At 45.1% G+C, this 23,950-nt stretch overlaps 1 protein-coding gene across 1 annotated transcript in view; it reads left to right on the top strand.

The window, feature by feature from the left end:
• Adam19 (ADAM metallopeptidase domain 19) overlaps positions 1-23,950 on the top strand; it is an 88,026-nt gene that overhangs the window by 58,003 nt on the left and 6,073 nt on the right. The window contains exons 8-21 of the mRNA XM_027425279.2: positions 1,068-1,139; positions 3,922-4,088; positions 5,720-5,804; positions 7,128-7,267; positions 9,741-9,918; positions 11,229-11,318; positions 14,329-14,524; positions 16,525-16,633; positions 18,202-18,415; positions 19,069-19,146; positions 19,255-19,363; positions 20,555-20,693; positions 21,477-21,561; positions 21,788-22,012. Of these exons, the coding sequence (XP_027281080.1) occupies positions 1,068-1,139; positions 3,922-4,088; positions 5,720-5,804; positions 7,128-7,267; positions 9,741-9,918; positions 11,229-11,318; positions 14,329-14,524; positions 16,525-16,633; positions 18,202-18,415; positions 19,069-19,146; positions 19,255-19,363; positions 20,555-20,693; positions 21,477-21,561; positions 21,788-22,012 (1,887 nt within the window). The remainder of the gene's footprint in view (positions 1-1,067; positions 1,140-3,921; positions 4,089-5,719; positions 5,805-7,127; positions 7,268-9,740; positions 9,919-11,228; positions 11,319-14,328; positions 14,525-16,524; positions 16,634-18,201; positions 18,416-19,068; positions 19,147-19,254; positions 19,364-20,554; positions 20,694-21,476; positions 21,562-21,787; positions 22,013-23,950) is intronic.

The raw sequence follows: 23,950 nt of genomic DNA on the forward strand, positions 1-23,950 counted from the left end.
TTGAGCGGACATAGTATCTACGTAAAAGTAAATTCACTATGTCCTGTGTAAAAATGGCAGCAGATGGCATGTCTGTTGTTTGGGTTGGGAGAGGTTACAGTTTAATTTTTTTTTTTATCTTTACATCTTGATGATGTCCTTACTTCATTATTGAAGGTAAAAGAAAGAGGTCTGCCCCTTTCAGACAGAAGTGATAAATATGAGGCCTCCTCTTGGGACTCTAGGCAGACATTCTAATTGAATACAGCACAATCTTCTATCCGATGCTTGATTAGCAATGTCTGACTTCACAATGGTGAAGTTTCAGATATTTTTCACTATAGAAGGCACTGCCAGTTGGAATGGAGTGCAAAGGGAAAACCTGTTTGTTGATGTCACATGGTCCCGTTGACAGCACCCTCTTCTATGTGATGTTTGCATGGCCCTCCTCTGCAGCTCCTCTGTGCAAGTTCTCAGTGGATTTTTTTTTTTTTTTTTTTTTTTAGCTCTTTTAAACAATGTACCTCCTAAGTAGAGGATCTATCATTGTCGCTATTTCTAGCTCTCTCATCATTTGTAGTTGAAGCTCTGTAGTCTGGGGTCAGCATGTAGCATTTGTACCCGCCTCCACCTTTGTGCTAAGCACAACAGCTTGTCTGTAGGGTAATTCAGCAACCATTAGATCAGGGTTAACTGACCATATTCAGACAAGCTTTGTAAGGTGTGTGACAGTGGCTTCCTATTGGGGTGATGAGCAAAGCAAAGAGACCTGTCTGTCTTTTGACCCACCAGTGACTTAGCCAGAGGCATTGTAACTTAAAGCACAGGAAAATAAGACTTACTTGAAGGTTTAGAGAAGATAACTCTGCCTGCTCTATGTGTTGTTTTGAGTTGGGAGATGGAGGTGCCAAGCAGGATCTCCTCACATCCTACCCTTGCTGAGCTGTGGGAAGGACTGTTGCCTAAAAGTGAGTGCACACAAAAACAGGAGGGTGAGAGCACATTCACTGATGAGAAATCAGGCCCCAGAAAGGCCCTTGGATGAGAGCTGTCAGAGGGTCTCACCTGGTTCTGTTCGTCTCTTTTAGTTTCAGAAGAATCGGCACGACCAGGATGCCACCAAACACAAGCTTATGGAGATCGCCAACTATGTTGATAAGGTGAGACCTGGTGCTTTCTGGGGGAGGTGGTAGCACCTGAGATGGTCTGCAGGACAGGAGGTCATACCTATCTGAGCTCTTGTTGCTGAATTGGGCCCTGCCAGCAGGTCCTTGAAGGACTATTCTGTCCCATAAATCCTGGGGAGGGGAGCATGACAAAACCCCGACTGTAAACCAGAGGCAAGAAGCTCTTTGGGTTGGGTTTTGTTTTTCTTGTTGGTTTGTGTGGGTGTTTTGGGGCTTTGTTTTATTTGTAAAGTCCAAGCATTGGCTTCAAACAGTGGCTTTCGGTTATTTTTGTAGTTTTCTGATGGACTCTGTAAGAATGAGATCTTGTGCTCTGTCCCTCTGACCTTTCTCACATCTGAAGTGGCTCTTGAGGTACTTTGGGCAAGAAAGAGCCTAATTTAAGAACACTTTGAGGATGTGTTTAAGAGTTCCTTCCAGGTGAAAGCCCAGCGATCCTTTGACTTAGGAGGGGTTGAAGTGAGTCAGGACCAGAATGTACGCAGAACCTTTTAAAGTCAGGGTGCCATCCGTCTGTCTGGAGCCGATATGTGAAACTGTCTGAGAATCCCCTCTTCTAGGAAGACTACAAATGGCTGTTTCTGTGGTCAGGGTTATTGACAACATGCATTTAGGAGATTAGCAGAGGTTTGTGCTGCACTACAGAGGGCATTCTGAGACCTGGAAGTAGTCTATGTAAAAGCAAGTTCCAGCATGAAATGCAGAGAAGGTAACGTTGCAATGAGAGTTCCTCTTCACAGGCTAATCCTGTGGACTTTAGGAGTAATAAGCTTTGGTGTGCTCTGATCTTGTGCCTCCTTTTGAGGGTTGGCAAAGGGGCGGTATCAGTGATTGAACCCAAGACTTCCTGCATGCAAGGCAAGTGCTCTGCCACTGACCTACAGTCCCAGCCCTTCGGCCACAGGTCTCTTTGAGGCTCTGATAGCCATTTCAGGACACTGTAGAACTTTGAAGGCTTAACTCTTGGCCTGTTAGAGGTTCACGGGTCAGCTCTTGGGTTGAAAAGACGGCTCAGCCACTGACACATAAAGATTTTAAACTTTCAGGGCTTCAAACGCAAATTTGGTTGCTGTGAAATCATTAGACGGGAAGTTTTAGGCCTTGTATTTGTTTTCCCCTCTGTCCTCAACAGCTGTGGAAACAGGCCAGTGGCATGTAACAGGTGAAAGTCAAACACTGGGCTTTCCTGGAGGGACACAGTAGATAGAATCCTGTCTCCAGCTCCTACCTCAGCAGCAATGGAGTCTCAGTGATCATATAAGCAAACACTCAACATCTGGGAAAATGTGCTGGGGGCTGGGGGTGGATACAGGAAGCTGTTCCTCCTGCCACCTGTGTAGCAACCATTGTCCTGGAGGCCAGGGAGGTGGAGGGCTTGGCTGGCTGGCTGGCTTTAGGAATTTTCCTCCTGTACTGGGTGATAAGAACTCACCCCTAGGCACTGATGAAAAATGGAAGTGGTACGTCAGTAAACACATTAAACAAACAAACAAACGAAAACCAACAGCAACAAAAGTGAAAGATGCGCCCAAGAAGGTAGCCACAGACCGCAGGTGTTGGCAGAAGCCCTGCGCCTTGCTGGATGGTCCTTTCTTCGCAGCCTCTGCTTCCCTCCCAGCATACTCCCTGGGGTTAATCACTCTCTGGGGTGAGGTGCAAGAGCTCTTCTGAAACTTGCTGAGCCAGCTACTCGGCTTGAACATTTTAACACTAAAACTGGCAGAAGTTCATGCATGTGCTGAATCAGGAGCCCAATCCACAGTATTTTTCCTTAACTGTAAAAAAAAAAAAAAAGCCAAGTTCACTTCCTTAAAATGTCCCTTAGTGAAGCGAATTCAGAGCTCTGGGCTTTCTGTAATGATGGATGTGTCACAAGCCAGAATCGGGAGCCCATCCCGACTGCAGTGTCTTCGGGACAAGTGAGGGATCTGAGTGCGTACACGTGTGTATGTGCTCATGTGTGTGTACATGTGTGCATGTGTAGTGTATTTTAGTATCTAATGTGTAGGTGTGTATCTATCCTCTATTATATGATCCCAACTCTTCAGCAGCAGATGGTCACAAGGGCCCTGATGGTATAATCTGAGTTCCTCCTGGTTCCAGAGTCTTCCTGCTGAGATGCTGGGCAAATTTCTTAACCTCTATGAGCCTCAGTCAGTACTTGCCTTGTTCCTGAAAAGTGAACCACAAACAGTGGTGCCCCACTTACTACTTTTATCTGAGAAGGAAAGCCCCTGCCCCACTTTTTGACTGATGTAATCTACCCTTTTGTGGCCTCTGTGTCCATGAGAGGTGTTTTTTTTTTAATTTTTTATCTTTTATTTATTTATTTTTTTGTGGCCTGGTATATAAAGTACCTGCTGGGCAGCATAAGGAGCTGATTTCCTATCACCCATGTAAAAGCCCAGCATGGTGACATGTGCCTGTAACCATGTGGGACAGGGGAGGGGGGACCATAGGGGACAGAGACAGGTCATTCCTGGATGTTGTAAGCCAGCCAGCCAGACTGAATCAATGAGCTCCTGGTATAGTGAGAGACCCTGTCTCAAAAAATGTGGAGAGTAATGGAGGAAGGCCCAACACCGATCTTCGGCTCCACGTGTACATGTGCACACACAGGACACTTGTACATACAACATACACAGCCACTGACTCCGTAGTGTCAAGGTCAGATCCATTAGAGAGTGCTCCCAGCAGCTGTGCTCTGAGCACACAGGCTGGGTGGTGAGAGGATGGCCTTTCTGTGTCTTTTCAGTTTTACCGATCCCTGAACATCCGGATTGCACTTGTGGGCTTGGAGGTGTGGACGCATGGGGACAAGTGTGAAGTTTCAGAGAATCCCTACTCTACCCTTTGGTCCTTTCTTAGTTGGAGGCGCAAGCTGCTTGCCCAGAAGAGCCATGACAATGCACAGCTGATCACGTAAGTAGTCCTTTTCTGGTTGTGTTGCATCAGCTTTGGCTGCAGAAGGGGTACTCTGCCTGCCATAGGGGTACTAAGTTCACCCATTCTTTCCCCTGGGGCAAATATTGGTTGTGCAAGAGTTCCATTGCTTCCTGGCCAAGAAACCAGGCATTCTTTTCAGACCCAGCACACTTTGAAAAAAATGTTAAAAAGTCTAAGAATGATAATAGTCCTGTGACTCGTTTCCCATCCATGAGAGACAATGGGCCTCACCCATAATCAGCTGAGCAGCTGAGGCACTTGAGTGTCTGTTAAGGGAGTGGATGACTCTTGGTCACAGCTGACAGCCTGAAACAGACTTTCTTCTAGTCTTTCAGCTGTCCTTCTGCCGCCCGGTGCAGGCCCTCAGGTCCTTCACGTGCCTCTCTAAGCATCTCAGGGATGAGTGCCTGGGGAGGTCACAAAGGCAGACTGTAGGATCTTGTTGAGTAGGCTTGGTCAGAGGAAGTGCTGGCCAAGGACTGTGTTGAGTTTCAACTGCCTCAGAGAGAAAAGACTACTGACAGAGTTGAGGTGGTAGGTGACAGCCCCCAAAGGGTATATCGGTGTTGGCATTCCTGGGTAATCTGAGGTGGTTACAATAAAAGGCACATAGATAATAAACTTTTACTTCTTTCCCTTGAACACAGCCGAGTCAACAGACATTTCAACCCTGATATCTTAACTTACCCTTTCATAGCAACTAGGATTTTCAATATTTCCATGTCCCTAAAACCTGACTGGTCATGTGAGGACCATCCACTGACTGAGCAAGTCTTTGTTTACTGAAACATTTGGCCTGAACTTTTGGATGGAACACCTTGAATCTGTTTACAGTAGGGCTTCTCCGAGCCAAGTGCAAGTTTGTAAAATAACAAGTAGGGCTTCATACAGTTTGGCAGATACTGAATTTATTAAGGAGACTTTTATCAGACATCTATTTATTCCCCCTTGCCTGTTCTGCTTGGGTGCAACAGAGAGAGGGATATGTTCAACTGAGGGAAACCGAAGCTGCCTTCGATTGACGTGTTAGGCTCATCATTGCAGAGCAGAGGCGAAAACAGCTCATCCCTGCACCCAGCTGTGGTTTGTGAGGCTCCCAAAGAGATGCAGCTGTTTCCTTGGTTCTTGCGTGATTTGAGGGTGAAACACCAACCCCACAGCTGCTACCCAGCATCCCCACTTTTGTCCCTAAAACACATGCCACTGGTGGTTAGGCCTGGGCCCCTGGCCACTGGTGGAAGTGGACGTGACTCACTTGGGCACCACAGCCTGTGTCACACCCTGTCCCCCTGCCTCTGACTACTCTCCATGAATCAGGAATGGGGCACAGCTTTTCAAACCCTGCCTTCTTCCTTTCAGAGTCTTTGGGCACATTGTGAGGGCAAAGTGACCTTTCTTCTATGCTACTGAGAGAGTAAGGGAGAGGAAATAAGAGGTGTGGTATCCTGAAAATTGTCCATTTGGCTGGGTTACCAGGCTTGTCCCCTTAGGAATAATCTGGGAATGTCAATGTAGTCAGTGCACAGCATGGTAGCCATTCAGTCCTGTCCAGGGGAACAGCTCTCTCAGTCCCCACCTAAATTACATCTCTTTTTTCCTTCCTGTAGGGGCAGGTCCTTTCAAGGTACCACTATTGGCCTGGCCCCACTCATGGCTATGTGCTCTGTGTACCAGTCTGGAGGTGTCAGCATGGTGAGTTTCAGACCACATTGCAGAATGGGACAGTAACTCTGGAGACAGGAGGCCAGCTTTGAAAAACCAATTTGATACTTAGAGTTGCAGGAAAAAAAAAAAACACATTAAAAAGAGCAAATGTTTCAAATGAAGTTATTAGGACCTAAGGATGCTAAATTTTCATTCATCCTAGTTGATAATTGGTTTTTTAAGCAATTCTATAAACAGACCTCTAAATCTCTCATATATTATTCCACACCAGAGACTGAAGGAGTAAAAACAGGAACTCGAGGTAGAGAAAAGAGGTGGAAGTATTGAGTCCTTAGTAATTATTACATTGTGAAGTGAGAACCTGTATCAAGAGTCACAACTAGGAAATTTCTGTCTTTTGAAATTCTGACTTGGCAAGAGTAGGTTTTCTGTTTTGTTTATTTGGTTATGTAGCTGTGGCTGGCCTGGAACTCATTGTATAGACCAGGCTGGCCTCAGACTTGCTATATAGCTGAAGATGACCTTGAAATTCTGTTCTTCCTGATTTCATCTCCTGTGTTCTGGGAGTAAAAGCATGCACCACCATGCCTGGTGTAAATATCCTTTTTGCTGCTTTTGTTCTCTTGTTTGCTTTTTTGTTTTTGTTTTTGTTTTTTTTTTGTTTTTTGTTTTTTGTTTTTTGTTTTTTTTTGAGATGGGTCTCACTATATTAACCAGGCTGGTTCCAAACATCTGGGCTCAAATCACTCTATTACCTTAGCAGTCTCCATTACCTGGGACTATAGGTTTGCATCAATACAGCAATCTACTTGTTCTTTCTGTTTGCTTTTTTTTTTTTTTGTAAAGATTTCGTTTTGTTTTGTTTTGATGATTAAGAGCACACACTATGCCAGGCTGTACATGTGGTGCTCTCAGAAAACAGTGAGCCAAGTATAGCAACTGCTCAACTCAAGGTGATGTTCATGGGATGCCTCAACAGGTCATTCACAGTCTGCGACTTATAAGAGCACAGGAAACACAGTGTTCTGAGCATGTGGTTTCCTGATGAGGACAGTGGCTTTAGACTCCTTAATAGCAAGTTAACAGAGAGAGCCAATGTACTCAGTGTCAGGGGAATCAGAGGAGAGCTCTGCCATCCTGGTGGTGGTGGCGCACACCTTTAATCCCAGCACTTGGGAGGCAGAGGCAGGAGGATCTCTTGAGTTCAAGGCCAGCCTGGTCTACAGAGTGAGTTCCAGGATAGCCAGGGCTATACAGAGAAACCCTGTCTCAAAACAAAACCAACGTGGGACAGGACTTGCAAAGCAGAAATAAAACCTTGACCTTGAACTGAAACTCTTCTCTGAACAGGACCACTCTGAGAATGCCATTGGTGTGGCTTCCACGGTGGCCCATGAGATTGGGCACAATTTTGGCATGAGCCATGATTCTGCACATTGCTGTTCTGCCAGCGCAGCCGATGGTGGGTGCATCATGGCAGCTGCCACTGGGTAAGTCAACTGGAAGGGTGAAGATGGGGAGAACAGTGACCCTAGTAGTCCTCCTAGATGGCCCCAGTGAAAACTTTAAACTATTGATGAAGACAGGTACAACGAAATTTAGATGAAGTAGGCAGATGTGTTGTGGGACACTGAGTTCCTTGAAGCAGGTTGGTGCTGGTGGAGCACTAGATGGAGTTACATACAGCTTGTTGTAGTTTTCAGCAATAAAAACATTTTTTTTGAAAGTACACATGAGAAAGTGTCTTGTCTAGCCTAATCTTGAACTTGGGAATCTAAGTTCTCTGCCCTCCTCAGTCATCCAAGCATCTGGGGCTTTAAGTGTGTGCTACCACACCCATATGCCCAGTTCTACATCAGGAAGTGTCTTAGGGTTTTCATTGCTGTAAAAAAGACACTATCACCATGGCAACTGTTATAAAGAAAACATTTAATTGGGGTGGCTCATTTACAGTTTCAGAGGTTCAGGCCATTATTATGACAGGAAGCATGGTGGCATGCAGGTAGATTGTGGAACTGAGAGTACTGTATCTTGCAGGCAACAGGAAGTGGACTGATAGTCACACTAGGGGAAGCTTGAGCAAAGGAGACCTCAAAGCCTGCCCCCACAGTGACATACTTCCTCCAGTAAGGCCACACCTCCTAATAGTGCCACTCCTTTGGGGGCCATTTTCTTTCAAACCACCACAGGAAGCTTTATGAGGCCCTATTTTGATCAGAACCACAGCCCCTGGTCCTTCTACGCCAACGTGGCCAGTGCTGCTGTATCCCAGGCCTCTTTGGGAGCTCTGTAGTTTACAGAACAAGAGGAAAAGGGGGCCTTCCACCCACTCCTAAGAGAAGCCATGATATGAGAAAGACTACTGAGTCTCCAGCGGATTTTCTGAATCAGAACTTTTGAAAGCAGAGAGCTTATCTTCTTGTGTCTGTACTTGGCATTCATCATAGAGGGTTCAGGACTCAAGCCACTCCCCAGAAGGCATTGCAGTAGAATTCTTATTACACTCCTTCATTCCAAACTATTGGGGTCTGCTTATGCTTTCTAGAGAATGGTGGTTCAATGCAGCTTTCTTTGTTTGTAGCACTAGTGTTTGTTCACCACTCCTTGACTGCTGTGACACCAAAAGGATGTTGATGACATGTGGGATACATCTCCATGGGCATATCCAAATCCCTTTGAGTTCACAGTTTAAGGCTACCCCTTCCATTGCCAATCCCAATAGAGCAGTGGTTTTCAACCTAATGCTGGGTCCCTTTGATGCAGTTCCTCATGTTGTGGTGACCCCAACCATAAAATTATTTTGTTGCTACTTCATAACTGTAATGTTGGTACTATTATGAATAGCAGTTGATATCTGATATGCATGATAGCTAATATGTAACCCTAAAGGGATCACAACCCACAAGTTGAGAACTGCTGCAGTAGAGTATCTGTAGACCAATGGGTGACGGTTACATTCATTACTACTCTAATCTGTTTTTATGTTATTCACACACTGTAGTAGGTTAATGATTAGTAGCAAATTCCTTGGTGGCAAACTGTAGTACTGGAGGAAGCCTTCAGTGCTTAACCTTTAATGGGTGAGAATTAAGGGCCAGGCCTTACTGGGGTCTCTTTACAGACCCATGTCATGATACAGCAGTTTCCCCATGCTTAAAGCTTGTGCTGTGCAGCTGTGTGATTTTCCTATACACGCCTATGATGAATTTAATTTATAAAGTAGGTACAGCAAGAGGTTAAAAACAGTAATTCAAAATAAACTAAAACATTTAAAACAGTGATGATAATAGACATTATTTCACACTTAGAAACTTCTAGAAATGGACAAGTCCTATTTAATATTTTCAGATCCCTGTTGACTATGGGTAATCAAAACCATGAACAGCAAAGCTGCAGATGAGGGAACTGCCTCACTTTTGGTTTGTTTCCATAGCAGCAGGCTACTTGGGATCGTTCATATACACTCTTATGACAGAGACCACACATTTGTATGTTGGCTGATGGAGTTTGCTTATCAGGAGAACACAGATAAGTCCTTTAGCCCATGAATAAATTAAACCCATGGTCTCGGGCTTTCTGGTTCTGGATTTTGTCAAGAGAAAATAGATACCCATCTGGCATTGAGTCGGCTGGTGTTCTGTTCAGCTCTCAGTATGGAAACGTGTCTTAATGTATTTACTGCCCTTTACCTACTGTAGTTCCATCATGGAAAGGACAGAAATTGCTGTTCTGTTTCTCAACTGCCTTTTTCATTTTTAATAAGAGAAATGTAACCATACAGCATGCTTATCCTTTTGTGATTCAGGGTAAAAAGAATTCTAAGTTCATGTATCGATGAATGTCCTGGTGAGTCAGAGGGTATGTATAGGGTTTTCATTCAGGTGAAATTAGCCTCCTGAGTGGCAGGATAGCAAGCCTTGGTGTGCTTAAACTCTCTGCTAATGTCTCCTTGTTCTCTGACAGGCACCCTTTCCCCAAAGTGTTCAGTTGGTGCAACAGGAGGGAGCTAGACAGGTACCTGCAGTCAGGAGGTGGGATGTGTCTCTCGAATATGCCAGATACCAGGACGCTGTATGGAGGCCGGCGGTGTGGCAATGGTTACCTGGAAGATGGTGAAGAATGTGACTGTGGGGAGGAAGAGGTAAGTGTAAGGGCCATGCAAGAGAGAGGGAGAGGGGAGACTGCATTGTTTTCAGAGCTTAAGGACAGTGAAAGAACAATGTGCCAGATCATTTCCTAGTTGCCACCATTTCTTACACATGACTACCACCAACCCTTTGTGTGTAAGATGTAGACAGTGACTCTGCCAGGTGGACCCTTTCTATGGCCTCTGCAGCTGTGATCAGCACAGTCATATCCGAGATCAGGGTGGAGCCCTTGTGAGCCACTACTCTAGCCACAAACCATGATCCCAGGGCATGTAAGCTCCCTCCTCCCCTCCTGGAGGAGCCCCAGATGGTGTTTTTAGCCCTCCAGCTGCGCTGAATTTTACTCTGGAGGCCACACAGCTAGCAGGATAAGCTCATGAGCAGGAGCATGGTGTGAGCCTGGTGCGGAGCCTTAAGATAACAAGTTGTTGAGCCTGGAGAAGAGAAGATTCAAAGGGAGCACTGCAAGTGTGGGAAGGCAGCTGAGGAAGGAGAAGCAGAACTCTTGTGGACAGACAGGCTTTTCCTCCTTTGCAGCTTCAGAATGAGTGTGGAGAGCACACACCTTAGCTGTCATTTTTATCAGAAACAGTTTTCCTGACCCCCCAAAAAGCAGAACTAGATTGTTTCATCTCTATTTTTTGAAAGAGGAGAAAGTGTATGTTAACCCATGCTTGACAGTTGGTGAATAGTAGGCGATGTTTGGCCTGTAAGGCTGAACAGATGTCAGAATAATCTCTATGGCAAGATGTCCTTTTGGTTTTTTACATTTATTTAGTGTGTGCGCACATGTGTATATAGGTCAGAGAATAATGACAGAGTCATTTTCCTCTCTCCTTTCACCATGTGGAACCCAGGGACCAAACTCAGGTTGTCAGGCTTGGCAGCAAGTATCTTCACCCACTGAGCCACCTTCTGGCCTTGCTTTTAAATACAACCCTGTAACCTTCAGAATAAAAGAACCAGTGAAAGACTGAGAACAGTGAATTAAGCTCTGTTAGGAACAGTGTGGATGGTAGGATTTTGCAAGCTCTGTATGACCTCATAATTATGGGGTAATACCTCCCTGGAAACACCAGGTCTAAGTTGTGGTTTCTCCAAGGATGGTGCACCTGTGTCTTTTCTCTGGCTAATATGCATTACTTAATGAAGAGCTGCCAAACGATGGCCAAGGGAGTTCTGGGGAGCAGAAAGCAGGACACTCCAGGCAGGCTGGAGATGGAGGGGGCAAGAGCGCCCCCTGCTGAGATCTGACTCTTGCCCTGCTGCTGCAGAGGCCAAAAGCTATCTGTTGTCTTTGCAGGAGTGTAATAACCCATGCTGCAATGCCTCCAACTGCACTCTTAAGGAAGGGGCCGAGTGTGCCCATGGTTCCTGCTGTCACCAGTGTAAGGTGAGTGCCCCTTTCCCCCTGCTTCAGGCTTTGAGATGACAGGCTAGTGGGTGATGACTGTGTTTTAGCCTGCATCAAAAGTTCTAGATGAAGGACTTGGGAGGTTGGCCCGTGGTAGAACCTGTGCCGTTGTTGGTATTTTTTACTCTTTTGGCTCTTTGGGGAGCCCACCACCCAGCTCCCAAGAAATACATCAGGCCTCAGTTTGGCTTGTTTCTTGCCAGCTTTTCTTAAATTATCCTGTCTGTCTTTTGCCTCAGGGCTTTTGTCTTTCTCTATTTCTGTATATCTTTTCTTTCCTTCTTATTTCATGTCTGGCTGTGTGATTGGGTGGATAGCCCCTTCTTTTCTCACTCCTCCATCCTCTCTTCCCAGATTTCTCCTCCTCCTTATTCTGTCTGCCTGCCAGTCCTGCCAATCCTTTCTCCTGCCTAGCTACTGGCTATCAGCTCTTTATTAGACCAATCAGGTGTTTTAGGCAGGCAAAGTAACACAGCTTCACAGAGTTAAACAAATGTAACATAAAAGAATGAAGCACACCTTTGCATCATTAAACAAATGTTGCACAGCATAAACAAATGTAACACATCTTAAAATAATATTCCACAGCACTGCTTTCATGCTCAAAGCTCTGGATTCAACCCTAGCATTTGGAGGATAGGAGAGAGGGTGTGTGTGTGTGTATGTATGTATGTATGTATGTATGTATGTATGTATGTATGTTAGATATTTGGAATGAGAATGTCCCTTCAAATATGCCTACTGTTTTTCCACCCTGGGCTTCCTTGTGTTCAAATCACCCCAAAAAGTATACACACACATACATATGTATACACACTTATATATGTATATATACTCTATGTAAGATTAAGATATATATTTAAGATATATAGAGACAAGAGCTCAACAAATTATTCAGAGTGGCCTGAACTTACTCTGAAATCATCTCCCCCCATCCCCCAGGGATTGTCAGCCTCAGCCACCAGGTCAGCCACCAGGCCCAGCTTGGCTTCATTTTTACTTGAACGTCCTAAAAAGAAAATCATGATTTTGACTAACATCAATGGTTACCTTGGTAGATGTCAAGCACCAGGCTGAGAATTTTATATAGGTTATCTGATTCAGTCTTCACAAAAGCCCCATGGAGTATATCTACTGCCTTCATTTTAAGGGGAGGAAACGGGGTCATTAGGACATGGGTGACGTAGTCCAGATTCCATCAGGGCCTGAGCCCAATTCTCCCCAACTTTGGAGCCCACATTCCTAATATCAACACAGGAAATAATTGATTACTATTAGTGACCACATAGCACTGAATAATAAAACCTTTTAAATCAAAATCTGATAATTCAGGAAGCTCCAAAATGAAAAAAAGATGAAAATTTTGGTGATAAAATCTGACCACATGGCTATGGGACTAATTATAGTCCTTATGGAAAAAAAATTGCATAAAGTAAATATTTTAATTTCATTTTAATATTGGGTATAAAGCTTATTTTAGCTCTTACTGGGTTATATAATACACACATATAGTGGCAAATATATTTTGTGATTATATACATCTATTCATATGGATTTCTACATATACATTGTTGTGCCTATATATGTACATATACATATGCACATATAGACTGTTAATGATATTTGAACTTTTGAGTTATCTTACTAAGCTGAGATCTGAATTCTAGAGGAGTTTTAGGATGGGCTAGTGGCCTGCCCTACCCTCAGACTGTCGAGAACACGTTGTGTAGTTAAGTATGCATATGTTCTGAGGTTTCCGCACTGGCCTTGCTCACACAGGCCCAGTAGCAAGGGGGCCTGCCTGCTTTTTCTCCTGAGAAGACCTGGTGGGCCTGAGAAGATCATGATCTCCTGGGATTGAGGGAGGCCTTTACTCTCTGAGTCGTAGGTGTCCTTTCCTGGCTCAGGGGAACTTGGACACCATCTGCTTTGACCTGGAAGCCCCAGAGAGGCTGTGCTGGGTTGAGTCCTTCAAGTCTCAAAGGCTAAAGAATAAGCATGGAGTGACCTTTCCCTTAGCTCCCAGATTTGAGATTGAGCCTCACAAAGGATTCCTTGACTTCAAGTCCTGCTGTGTGTATTTGGAGAATGTATCAACCACCTAAGACTGAGCTGTCTGTCTACAGACTGGCATGAGTACTAGACACACTGTTGGGGGAAGCTGAAGTTGAAGGTTTTAAGTTGGTGTTTACTGTTTTCCCAAATGTGCTGTTGATTGATTCTTTAATCTGAAAAATGGGATATGTAGCTGTATCTGTTTCATGGATATTGTGAGATTGGATGAGATAAGTATTTGGATAACACTCAGCCCCATGCTTGGCCTAACAGCAAGGATGTATTGTTGCTGAAGTGTTTGGAGTCACAAGCTTAGTGTGGTGAGGCATGTTATAATTCTGGCGCTCCAGAGGCTAAGGCAGGAGGATTGCCACGAGTTCAAGGCCAGTCTGTGCTATATAATGAGTTTGAGGGTAGTTTCAAGAACAAAACAAGAATGTTGTAAATTGAAAATTTATACAAATGCCAATTTTCTGTGGTGTGTGCACGCACACACACACACACATATGAGGCACTGATCTGACTCATACCATGAGACTTCAAATATATTGTGTTTCTATTCTTTATATAGGACTGTCATACAAACTAAATGAAGTCCCAATGACACTTAAGTGAAGCTGCATAAAGGCAGCTATAATTGCCAAGGCACAGAGTAAACTATAAATTGTTAGATAAATATTGTTTTGCCTGCTTCCTAAGCCTGCTGTGAAAAGGAAATGAGTTGCATTTGTTTTTGTGGATACAACTTTGAAGGTGCTCTGTTACTGTTCATATCAGAAGCCCATGACTTGAGCTAAGGAAGTCATGTGATAAGGGCTGTGTGATATTAAGGCAATGGAGAGTTGTGTTCCACAGATGCTCGTGAGCCCTTGGCTGAAAGGGTTGAGGGGCAGGGAAGAAATGACTACTTTTCTCTTCTTGTTCTTCAACTCAGCTGGTGGCTCCTGGAACCTTGTGTCGTGAGCAGGTGCGGCAGTGTGACCTCCCCGAGTTCTGCACTGGCAAGTCTCCCCACTGCCCCACCAACTTCTACCAGATGGATGGCACCCCCTGTGAGGGTGGCCAGGCCTACTGTTACAATGGCATGTGCCTCACTTACAAGGAGCAGTGCCAGCAGCTGTGGGGACCCGGTAAGGACCCTCCTGGAGAGCATGTTCTCTTCCAACCACCACTTCTAAGCCAGTCTCTGCACTGGCCACTTAGCATGGCCTAGCATCTTGGCTTCAGAGCATCCTCAAATACCACCTCTCATCCCCTTAGCTCAAGGGAGACATCCAGGGACAGCCAGGTGACAGCATTCCTCCCAGACCTTTGAGGCTTTTAGTTATAACAGTTCTAACAGGGTATTGGATAGTAATACCCCCTCCCCCCACACAAATGAAGCAGAAATGGGGACTAAAAGAAAATTCAAAACACACTTAAGCTACAAAAGATGTTTAACCTCAGTCTTATTGAGGGAAAGCAAATTGTAACTACCATGAAGTGAAGCTTTTTCATGTATCAGATCACAAAGATAGCAAGAGATATAATAACAGCAACAACTATCATAGCATGGTATTATGGAGAGTGTGAGGAAACAGACAGACCACTGTAGAAAGGTTTAGAAATAGCAAACATTTTAATGCACTTACTGGTCCCACTAATTACATTAGGCTTAAATTTTTTCCACTCACCCTTTCTTTTCTGAGAAGTTTTTATATCACATGTGGAATATAAAAAAAGGTATGTGCAGGAATATTATTGATAATAAGTCATAAGGAAATTTGCTTAAAAGAATCTTTCATATATATAGCCTTGCCAGAGCAAATTTGCATTTTAATAAATGGGTTACTTATTTATTTTTACATAAAGAATTAAATCTTGGCTAAATAGTTGATGGTGTGGGACATAGAGCACCTTCAGCAGTTTTTAAGAGTTGATTGATAATTGTGGCTTTTATAGTTGTCAATGATTGAAACACCATGTGGTACAAAAATTATAGAAAGGTCTTACCAGTCTGTTGGAAATTCTGTTTTAACCTCAAATCATGATTAATTTAGTGATTTTTATTTTTTGAGGCAGGGTCTCACTGTGTATTAAGAGCCTGCTGGCCTAAAATGTACTGTATTCTAGGCTGACCTTCAACTCCCAGAGATCCACCTATCTCTTAAGTGTTGGGATTAAAGGGTGGCACTATACTCAATTAGTGGTTTTGCTTGCTTTGTTTGTTTATTTTTAAAGAAACCCAAGTCTGCAACTCAAGCAGCAATTTTATAAACTAAACTTTCTAACAGAATATTAACATTAATCTGATGTCTAACTGCTGAGGTATAACAGGAGGGGAAACATTAAGTCTTTGTTTTCTTTGATTAACCCACTGCATAAGAGACTATATGAACAGGAAAAACAGGTCATTCATAATATAAAGTAGGCTCAAGCCTGAGCTGAGGGGTCTCAATGGCATTCATTAGTTGTATGCAAAGCGTACAAGTGTGTTGAGAACCATAGATGCTGTGAAGTCATGTGATGCAATATGGGTGAGCTCTACCAGAAACACCTTGGATTCATTACACATTCTGTTTTTAATTAGTGGTCATTGCACATTCAGAAACTCTCTGCTGTTGCCCCCTTCCCAATGTTCCGGTATGGGATTCCATCTGTCACCACTTCCAGAAGATGGGAATTAGCTGGCACATGCCTTTGATCCCAGCACTTGGGAAGCTGAGGCAGGCAGATCTCTGTGAACTCATGGCCAGCCTGGTCTACAAAGCTACACAGAGGAAACCCTGTCCTGTTTTATAGAAAACACAGATTTAAAGATTGTTGTTTTTCTATGATACAGGAGAGAGAAAATAGGGTGGATATGAAAAAAAAAAAAATTCCAAAGATATGTTTTAGCTCTTTAGTGTTTGGGGCATGGATTTCTAATCTTTTGCAGGCCAGGAACAGGACAGCCCTTCTTTATTAGCAAGCAGGATTAGCATGCAACTGTCATAGGCACATGTCTTCAATGAAATGTTAAAAACCCATCTAAAATACTTTGTCTCAATTAGTCTTGGGGAATATGGAAATGTCACATTGCCTGAGGCTAGCCCAGCCATTGGGAGCCTCTGGCAGGCCGTGCATTGACAGGTGTTTCTTGTATACCTAGGAGCCCGGCCTGCTCTGGATCTCTGCTTTGAGAGGGTGAACGCAGCTGGAGACACCTATGGAAACTGCGGCAAGGGCTTGAATGGCAAATACAGGAAGTGCAGTCCCAGGTGAGGACCACAGCATTGCCCCCGTGTGAAGACGAGTGACCAAGGGATCCCAGCTCTGTCCTCTTTGCTCCCACCTGGCTTGGTGTGGTTGGTCCCCAGTTGGCTTTTAAACAAGCCAGTGAAAGCCTGTATCTGTTCCCTGTTGTTTGATAATGCACTATTCAGTTGGCTCTAAGCAAGTCAGAAAGAGGAGTGGGTAGCATTACTTTCTAGGAAGTTGATCACGGTTGCTTTGGAGACTCTCTCAGAGCAGGGCAAGATAGCTGGACGTGGTGGCACAGGCCTTTTAACACCAGTATTCAGAGGCAGGCGCAGGCAGGTCTCTGTGAGTTTGAGGCCAGCCTGATGTACAAAGCGAGTTCTAGGACAGCCAGAGCTGTTACATAGAGAAACTCTGTCTTAAAAAAAAATAAGTAAATAAAAACAAAGCAGGGCAGGAGATGGCCCTTTTGAACCACTTTTTGCAGAGTGTTAAAATTATGCCCTGTTTTAAGACTCATGTCTGAATCATTCATTGCAGCCTCCCACTGGCTCGTCTATTCACCCACTCACCTTCCCACCACTGTTACACATTTACAACATGCAAGATGCCATATTGAGCATCTAGAGCAGTGGTTCTCTGCCTTCCTAATGCTGTGACCTTTTAATACAGTTCCTCATGTTGTGGTGACCCCCCAAACATAAAATCATTTTCATTGCTACTTCATAGCTGCAGTTTTGCTGTGAGGTGTAATGTAAATATTTGTCTTCTGATCGTCTGTGTGCCCTGTGAAAGGGTCATTCAATCCCCAAAGAGGACAGGACCCACAGGTTGAGAAGCGCTGGTCCAGCACAACGTGATAATCAGTGTAATAGTTAACAGCTTGGCGGGCTTTCCCCAAGAAGTACTTTCATTGAGTTCTATAGCAGTCATCTAAATGAACAGGGCGAGGAGTCACACTGGTGTGTAAAAAAGAGTGTTTAAGGTGAGGAGGTTAGAGAAAAACTGGCAGGTGACAAGCTGATAGACAGAGTAAGCTACAATTTGTGGGGAATAGAGGAGAGGGGGCCATGAGAAAAGAGCATGGCAAGAGGAAAGCAGGATGGATCCTGAGAGGTTTAAAGGCATTGCTGGAAGAATTTGGTCCCCTCCCATGGACACTGCAGTCTGGCAGGTCAGGATAGAAAGAGATAGTAACACGAGTCAGGGAAGCTGTGTAGGAGCGAAGATTGATGGATTGAAGTGCTCAACCCCATGCATGTTGTAAATGAAGAAGAGGGAGTCAGTGAGATCCAGCTCCTAGCTGGTGTGTCTGGGTGAATAGCTGTGTGATGAACATAGGTGACAGACATGACTTAGGTCATGCAGTCATCTTTGAAGTTAGGGCATCTCAAGTTCAGCTCTTGGCCTAGTTCAGAGACAAGGAACCTGCCCCCTTTCTGGCTCTACCTCAGGTCTCTCTGCTGGGATCCAGCCTGCTCTTTGGTCCTCTGCCCTACTCTACCTAAGCCTGCTGTCTTGGTAACACCGAAGCTCTGCAGCCCCAGCTTTTCCCCAGCCTTTGATACTGTCTTCTTTCCTGGCCCAGGGATGCCAAGTGTGGGAAAATCCAGTGTCAGAGCACCCAGGCCCGGCCCCTGGAATCCAATGCAGTGTCGATTGATACCACCATCACCTTGAATGGGAGGCGGATCCATTGCCGGGGCACCCATGTCTACCGGGGTCCCGAGGAAGAGGAAGGAGAAGGTGACATGCTGGACCCAGGCCTGGTGATGACTGGGACCAAGTGTGGTCACAACCATGTGAGTCCCTCCCCCAGCCTCCCTCAGAAAGCAAGATATAGAGACAGAAATTGAGAAGTGTGGGCTTTGGAGGAAGGTGCTTGGCTCCCAGAGTAATAGCATCACACTCATGGATGCCCACCCATAGACTATGGATTAGCCATGGAAATGGACTCACCACTGTCATCTATATCATTAGCTATCACATGGAACAGAAGTAGTCTAAGGCTCAGGGAAACCCAAGGAAAAATAATGCCACCCATCTCATATATTCAATTGGGTTAGTGAAGTTATAAAAATATAGGAAACCCATGGTACGATGCCCAGCCCAGTAAGCTGCTGCCACAATCATTATTTTCAGGCATAGTACTAAAATTAGTACATATTCATTCTTGGTTAGTGTGTAGGCAAGATAACACTAGACTATAAACATGTCCTGATTGTTCAATGTAACATTTTAGCAGTGTTTGCTGTGCCTTCCCTAATCACAGAGGTGATAGCAGGATTACTCACTGTCCTGCCTTTTGAGGTTCTTTTTGTTTCTCACTATAATAATATATAAGTCAAAGAGCTACCTTTTGGGGTTCCTATTTATCCTGAGTAAAAATCTCCAATACCCTAAGCCTCCCCCATGTCTCTGCTGCTCTGCTGATGGCTATTCTCCCTGTCTGCAGATTTGCTTCGAGGGACAGTGCAGGAATACCTCCTTCTTTGAGACTGAAGGCTGTGGGAAAAAGTGCAATGGTCACGGGGTACGTGTGCAGATGTCTAGGTTCTTGGGTGTTGGTGTCATGGGGACGTGCCCTGTGGGAGGTCACAGCTCTCCTGGGTGCTGATACGTCTGTGGCCCCTCACTCTAGGTTTGCAACAACAATCAGAATTGTCATTGCTTTCATGGCTGGGCTCCACCTTTCTGTAACACCCCAGGAGATGGCGGCAGCATTGACAGTGGTCCTTTGCCCCCCAAGAGTAAGTGTTCTGCCTTTGTGAGAGCAATGGAGACCATGGGGATGGGTGGTTGGTTGGCAGGAGCCTCCAACCTGTTGACATTGCAATATGGCATTGTTGTCTACAAATGTGTTAGGTTGTAGTCGTAGGTGTACAGGAATACATGGAGCCTGGTTGTACTGTTGCAGAGTCCAAGTTAAATTGGCTGCACTCTTCTGATTCTACAGGGAGGAAGCCAAGAAAAAGAGGCCTAGTTTGGTTGGAGGAAGCTTGGGCTTAGTTGCCTTTCTGTCATTTTGCTAGGAAAGAGAGAGATCAAGGGAGACTCTAGGTCACTGGATAGTCACATTTATTTGTGGGAGTAACTAGTAACTAGTCCTTTTAGGGAAACTTGAAATAATCACAGTCCTGGGGTGCCTTGCATTGGGTTATTCTGTTTTTTGCTAAACAAAGGCTAAGAAATGGGGAAGCAGACATGTTTTATAGTTTTAGAGAAAGTCTGGGGACCTACACTCCTGTGGTGAATAATTGCAAAAGTAGTTAAAAAATACAAGGCTAAAAATTGGGCATGGTAGTTCCTGCCTGTAATCCCAGCACTCATGAAGTTGAGGCAGGGTAATTGCTGCAATTTTGAGGCCAATCTGTGCTACACAGTGAGTTCCAGGCCAATCTGGGCTACACAGTGAGACCCTATCTTAAAAGACAAAATAATAACAGGCAAGAAGGAAGAACCCAAATTTGTAAAATAGAGCAAAGTGGAGCTTCATTGATGAAAGTGTACTTTACATATTTGAATTTATTATTCATGGAACTGTTGAGGTGGCTTTGGAGCCAGCTGTGAGGTTGAGGGTCAAGGGTGAGAGTTCTAGTCCTGAGGTATCTAAGCCAGTATTTTCTGGTTACTGGTCTGCATCCGGGAAAATCGTGATGCAGTTTGATTTTCTGAGAATCCATTAGCTGGAAGCTAATGACAAATGACACATTCTGAACTGCATTGGAGAGTATTTCTGCGGTTGAAAGAAATGACTGTGGGGCTTTTCTAGGAAAGCCAGTGGGCCTGGCTCCTTAAGCTAGTATATAATGTGTGTGTGTGTTTAAAATAAGTTGTACAAATAAAATGAGAATCAAATATCTGAAGAAGAGTCAGGACTGTATCATTTTACCATAGTCAGAATAGCCTCTAATTCTCTCACATGTGCTGTCTTCTGGCAGGTGTGGGTCCTGTGATAGCCGGGGTGTTTTCAGCCTTCTTCGTGCTAGCTGTCCTCGTGCTGTTATTCCACTGCTATCGACAGAGCCACAAACTGGGCAAGCCTTCGGCTCTCCCTTTCAAGCTGCGGCAGCAGTTCAGGTGGGACAGGGCACTATGTACACAAGGATTTGGGGGTCCCTTCTAGATCACAGAACCCCTGTGGAAAAGTCAGTGGTGATGGGTCTAATTCTGGGAAGGTGAATGCAGGGATGTGTCACCTTCATCCATTCTATCCTTCTGTCACCATGGTAGACATTGTTAGGTACTGGTTGTAAGTGTTTTCTACTGAGTGTGGCTATTGTTTGTGAATTCTTCTCCCTAGAAAGTACTTAGCCAATTCAAATTGGGGCATGCCATAAAACCTATTTATCTTCCTCCACCTGGTTCATTTATACCTTACTTTTTAAAGAGCAGCAAACTGAGGCGACAGAGAAGGGATGACAAGCTAAAGTTATTCACAGGGATAGATAGCTAGACATTAACCCAAGAAGACAACTGATTAATTTATTTAGATATTGACTGAACATATTCTCAAGAGTCCTGTTAAATGTCCTTGCATTGGAAGGGTTTTGTTTCTGTTTTTGTTTTTTGTTTTTTCCTGCCCTGAATCCTTCTGGATTCATGACTGGGGGGAGGGGGTTACATAATGGCTAGTGAATTTCTGTCTCTTTACTGGGGAGGGGAGCAAGGCTGATCCCTTCCTTGGGCTTCTCCCCTAGGCATGTGTGCACTTATATTATTTAGGAGATGGGTTTGAGAGGGTCACCCTACTCTCTCCAGAAGAGGGTTAATTAGATTTTTCAGTTGGCTTGGGCCAAAGGAGCTCAGTTCACATGGCCCTGAACATCTCCCTCCTTCCTGTCCCCTATTTCTTGTTTCTAGTTGTCCCTTCAGAGTGTCTCAGAGTGGTGGAACTGGCCATGCCAACCCAACTTTCAAGTTGCAGACTCCCCAGGGCAAGCGAAAGGTAAGGGCTTTGCACCATTGAACTTGACTGATTTCCTTTGATCTCTGTTAGGCTTCCTAAGAGCTTGTGGGTGTCCATGGGGTTTGTAATGAAAGCCATTTTATTGGTCTGGGAGACCCATCAGTTGGTTCTGAAGCCCGGGGTCTGAAGGGTTGAATAGTTCTCATTGAGACACACACCTAGACAGGATTTATCATCTCAGCTATTCCTTGTCTCCTACATACAGGTGGCCAACACCCCTGAAACTCTCCGGAAGCCCTCCCACCCTCCTCCCCGGCCACCTCCAGACTACTTGCACGTTGAATCCCCACCTGCACTGTTGCCAGCACATCTGAACAAGGCTGCCAGGAGCTCCCCAGAAACTGGGGCTCAGGTAGAAAGAAAGGAGTCAGCCAGAAGGCCTCCTCCAAGCCGGCCCATACCCCCTGCACCTAACTGCCTACTATCCCAGGTAAATGAGTTCTCAGCAACCCTGGGCCAGGGACATTGTCTGTAGCAGGGTGCCTGTGATGAGGGACAATGGAGGCCAGGGTGATGTACTGGTTGGGTTTGACCATCTTCTTTGTTCTGGTGAATCCAGTGGGTTTCCAGAAGTTTAGCAGTAAGAGGAAGAAGTACATTCCCTGGACAGTCCCTGAGCCACATGGTGCTTTTTTCCTATCTAATTTCCACCCACTTTGTACCATAAATGAAGTTCTTTCAGTTCCTTGAGCTCTTGTCCCCTCCAGGTCATTGCAGATGCTGTTTTGCCTCATATGCATCCACATCCCTTTGCTTGGCCAGCTCGTATTCATCCTCAGTTGTGACCTTAGGTAGCACTCCACTGAGGGGCTTCTCTTACCTTGTAAGGCTGAGCGTTGTACCCTCTTCTTCTCCTTGTACCCAATTCCTACAAAGTGTACCTACAAGTTGGCTCCCACTCATGGCCGAGTCTTACTGAAGGGTGCACCCTGAGGCCTTGCTTATAGAGAGGGTTCTCTGGGAGGTGACAGGTCTAGACTGGCTCCCTCCTCTGTAGCTGGTACTCACAACTTGGAGCCATCACCCAGTGGCTGGTTTGCTTAGCGTGTCTACTCTGGTATAAGTTCCCCAGTGAAGACATGGGTTTTTCTTGGGCAGTGGTGCAGCATAGTGGCTTCTAGACCTGACTGTGTGTTTGGTCTTAAGGATCTCCTTTCTTTTGGCATGGTCCAAAGGAGTCCCTGGGCTTCTTTGATCACAACAACCACAGGGGCAGTGAGCATTTGGTATGATCCCTAGGGCACGTGGCGGTGAGGGTTTGGCAGAACTGAGGGTGTCAGGTTGGGTTCTGTGCTGTGAAGCTGCTGCTCCTAGTCCCTGTGTGTGAGGCAGGGGTGTGATGTACAAATCCACACAGGGATCGACTCAATGCATCTCAAACTGAATTTGCCAAGACTTATTCCTACCTAATCACTTAAAGCACTACTCCATGACACTGAGCTAGGCATGTCCCTAAATGAGCCTGCTTTGATTATTTTTGTTAATTATGACCTTAAACTGAGTGTGTTCATGGATGTTCACCTTGTGAATGTGAATGGACTGTCTGGATAAAGTTGCCTTGCTGCCTTTAGAGAGGGGCGTAGATTAGCGGATCCTCACCATGTTCTCTTGGCTTATTCTCCTCTGCTCTGTTAAGTCTTGGCTATGCTTATTCATGGGCCAAGGATGAGGTTATGGTATCAAACTGGCTGCTTATGCTGGGAGGCCCAGGGCAGACGTTCTGATAAGGCTCCTATGCAGATAACAACCAGCAAGGCCTCACTTTGCAGTTTCCCGGCTGTGACCTGATGCCCACACCCCACTGTCTCTCCCTGGAAAGCCTGAGCTCTCTGGTGCAGTTGAGGTTCCACCATGTACTGTCCACCCCCAAGATCGGCATCCCTTGGAAAGGGGAGAGCGGACATATGTGGCTTTTTGGTCTCAGACATTTTTGACTTTTCTTCTCTGAGCTTCAGTTTCTGCTCTGAGAAGTTATTTTTGTAGGAAAACCAACTCTGCAATGTTTCTGCCTCCTGCACACTTGCCTCATGCCTACCTTGGAGTTCACTAGTGCCCCTCTCAGGCGGGCTAAGGAACTGGCATTCCTCAAATCTCATCAGCTTGGGGGGCAGGCTATGATTGCCCCTTAAAATTTTGCTTTTCCAATCACAAAAGAAGCACATATTTGTTTAAAGAAACTGAGTAGTGGCATTGGAAAGATGGCTCCGTGGTGAAGAGCACTTGTTGCTCTTGTAGAGGACCTGGGTTCTATTCCCAGCACCCACATCAGTGAGTTCCAAGGGCACCTGAACACAGAGGGCATAAACTCACACATACACATATTCAAAAATAATACAAATAGCTGGGAATGGTGGTACACACCTTTAAT

This window comes from Cricetulus griseus, chromosome 7, assembly GCF_003668045.3.
Source record: "Cricetulus griseus strain 17A/GY chromosome 7, alternate assembly CriGri-PICRH-1.0, whole genome shotgun sequence".
NCBI lineage: Eukaryota > Metazoa > Chordata > Mammalia > Rodentia > Cricetidae > Cricetulus > Cricetulus griseus.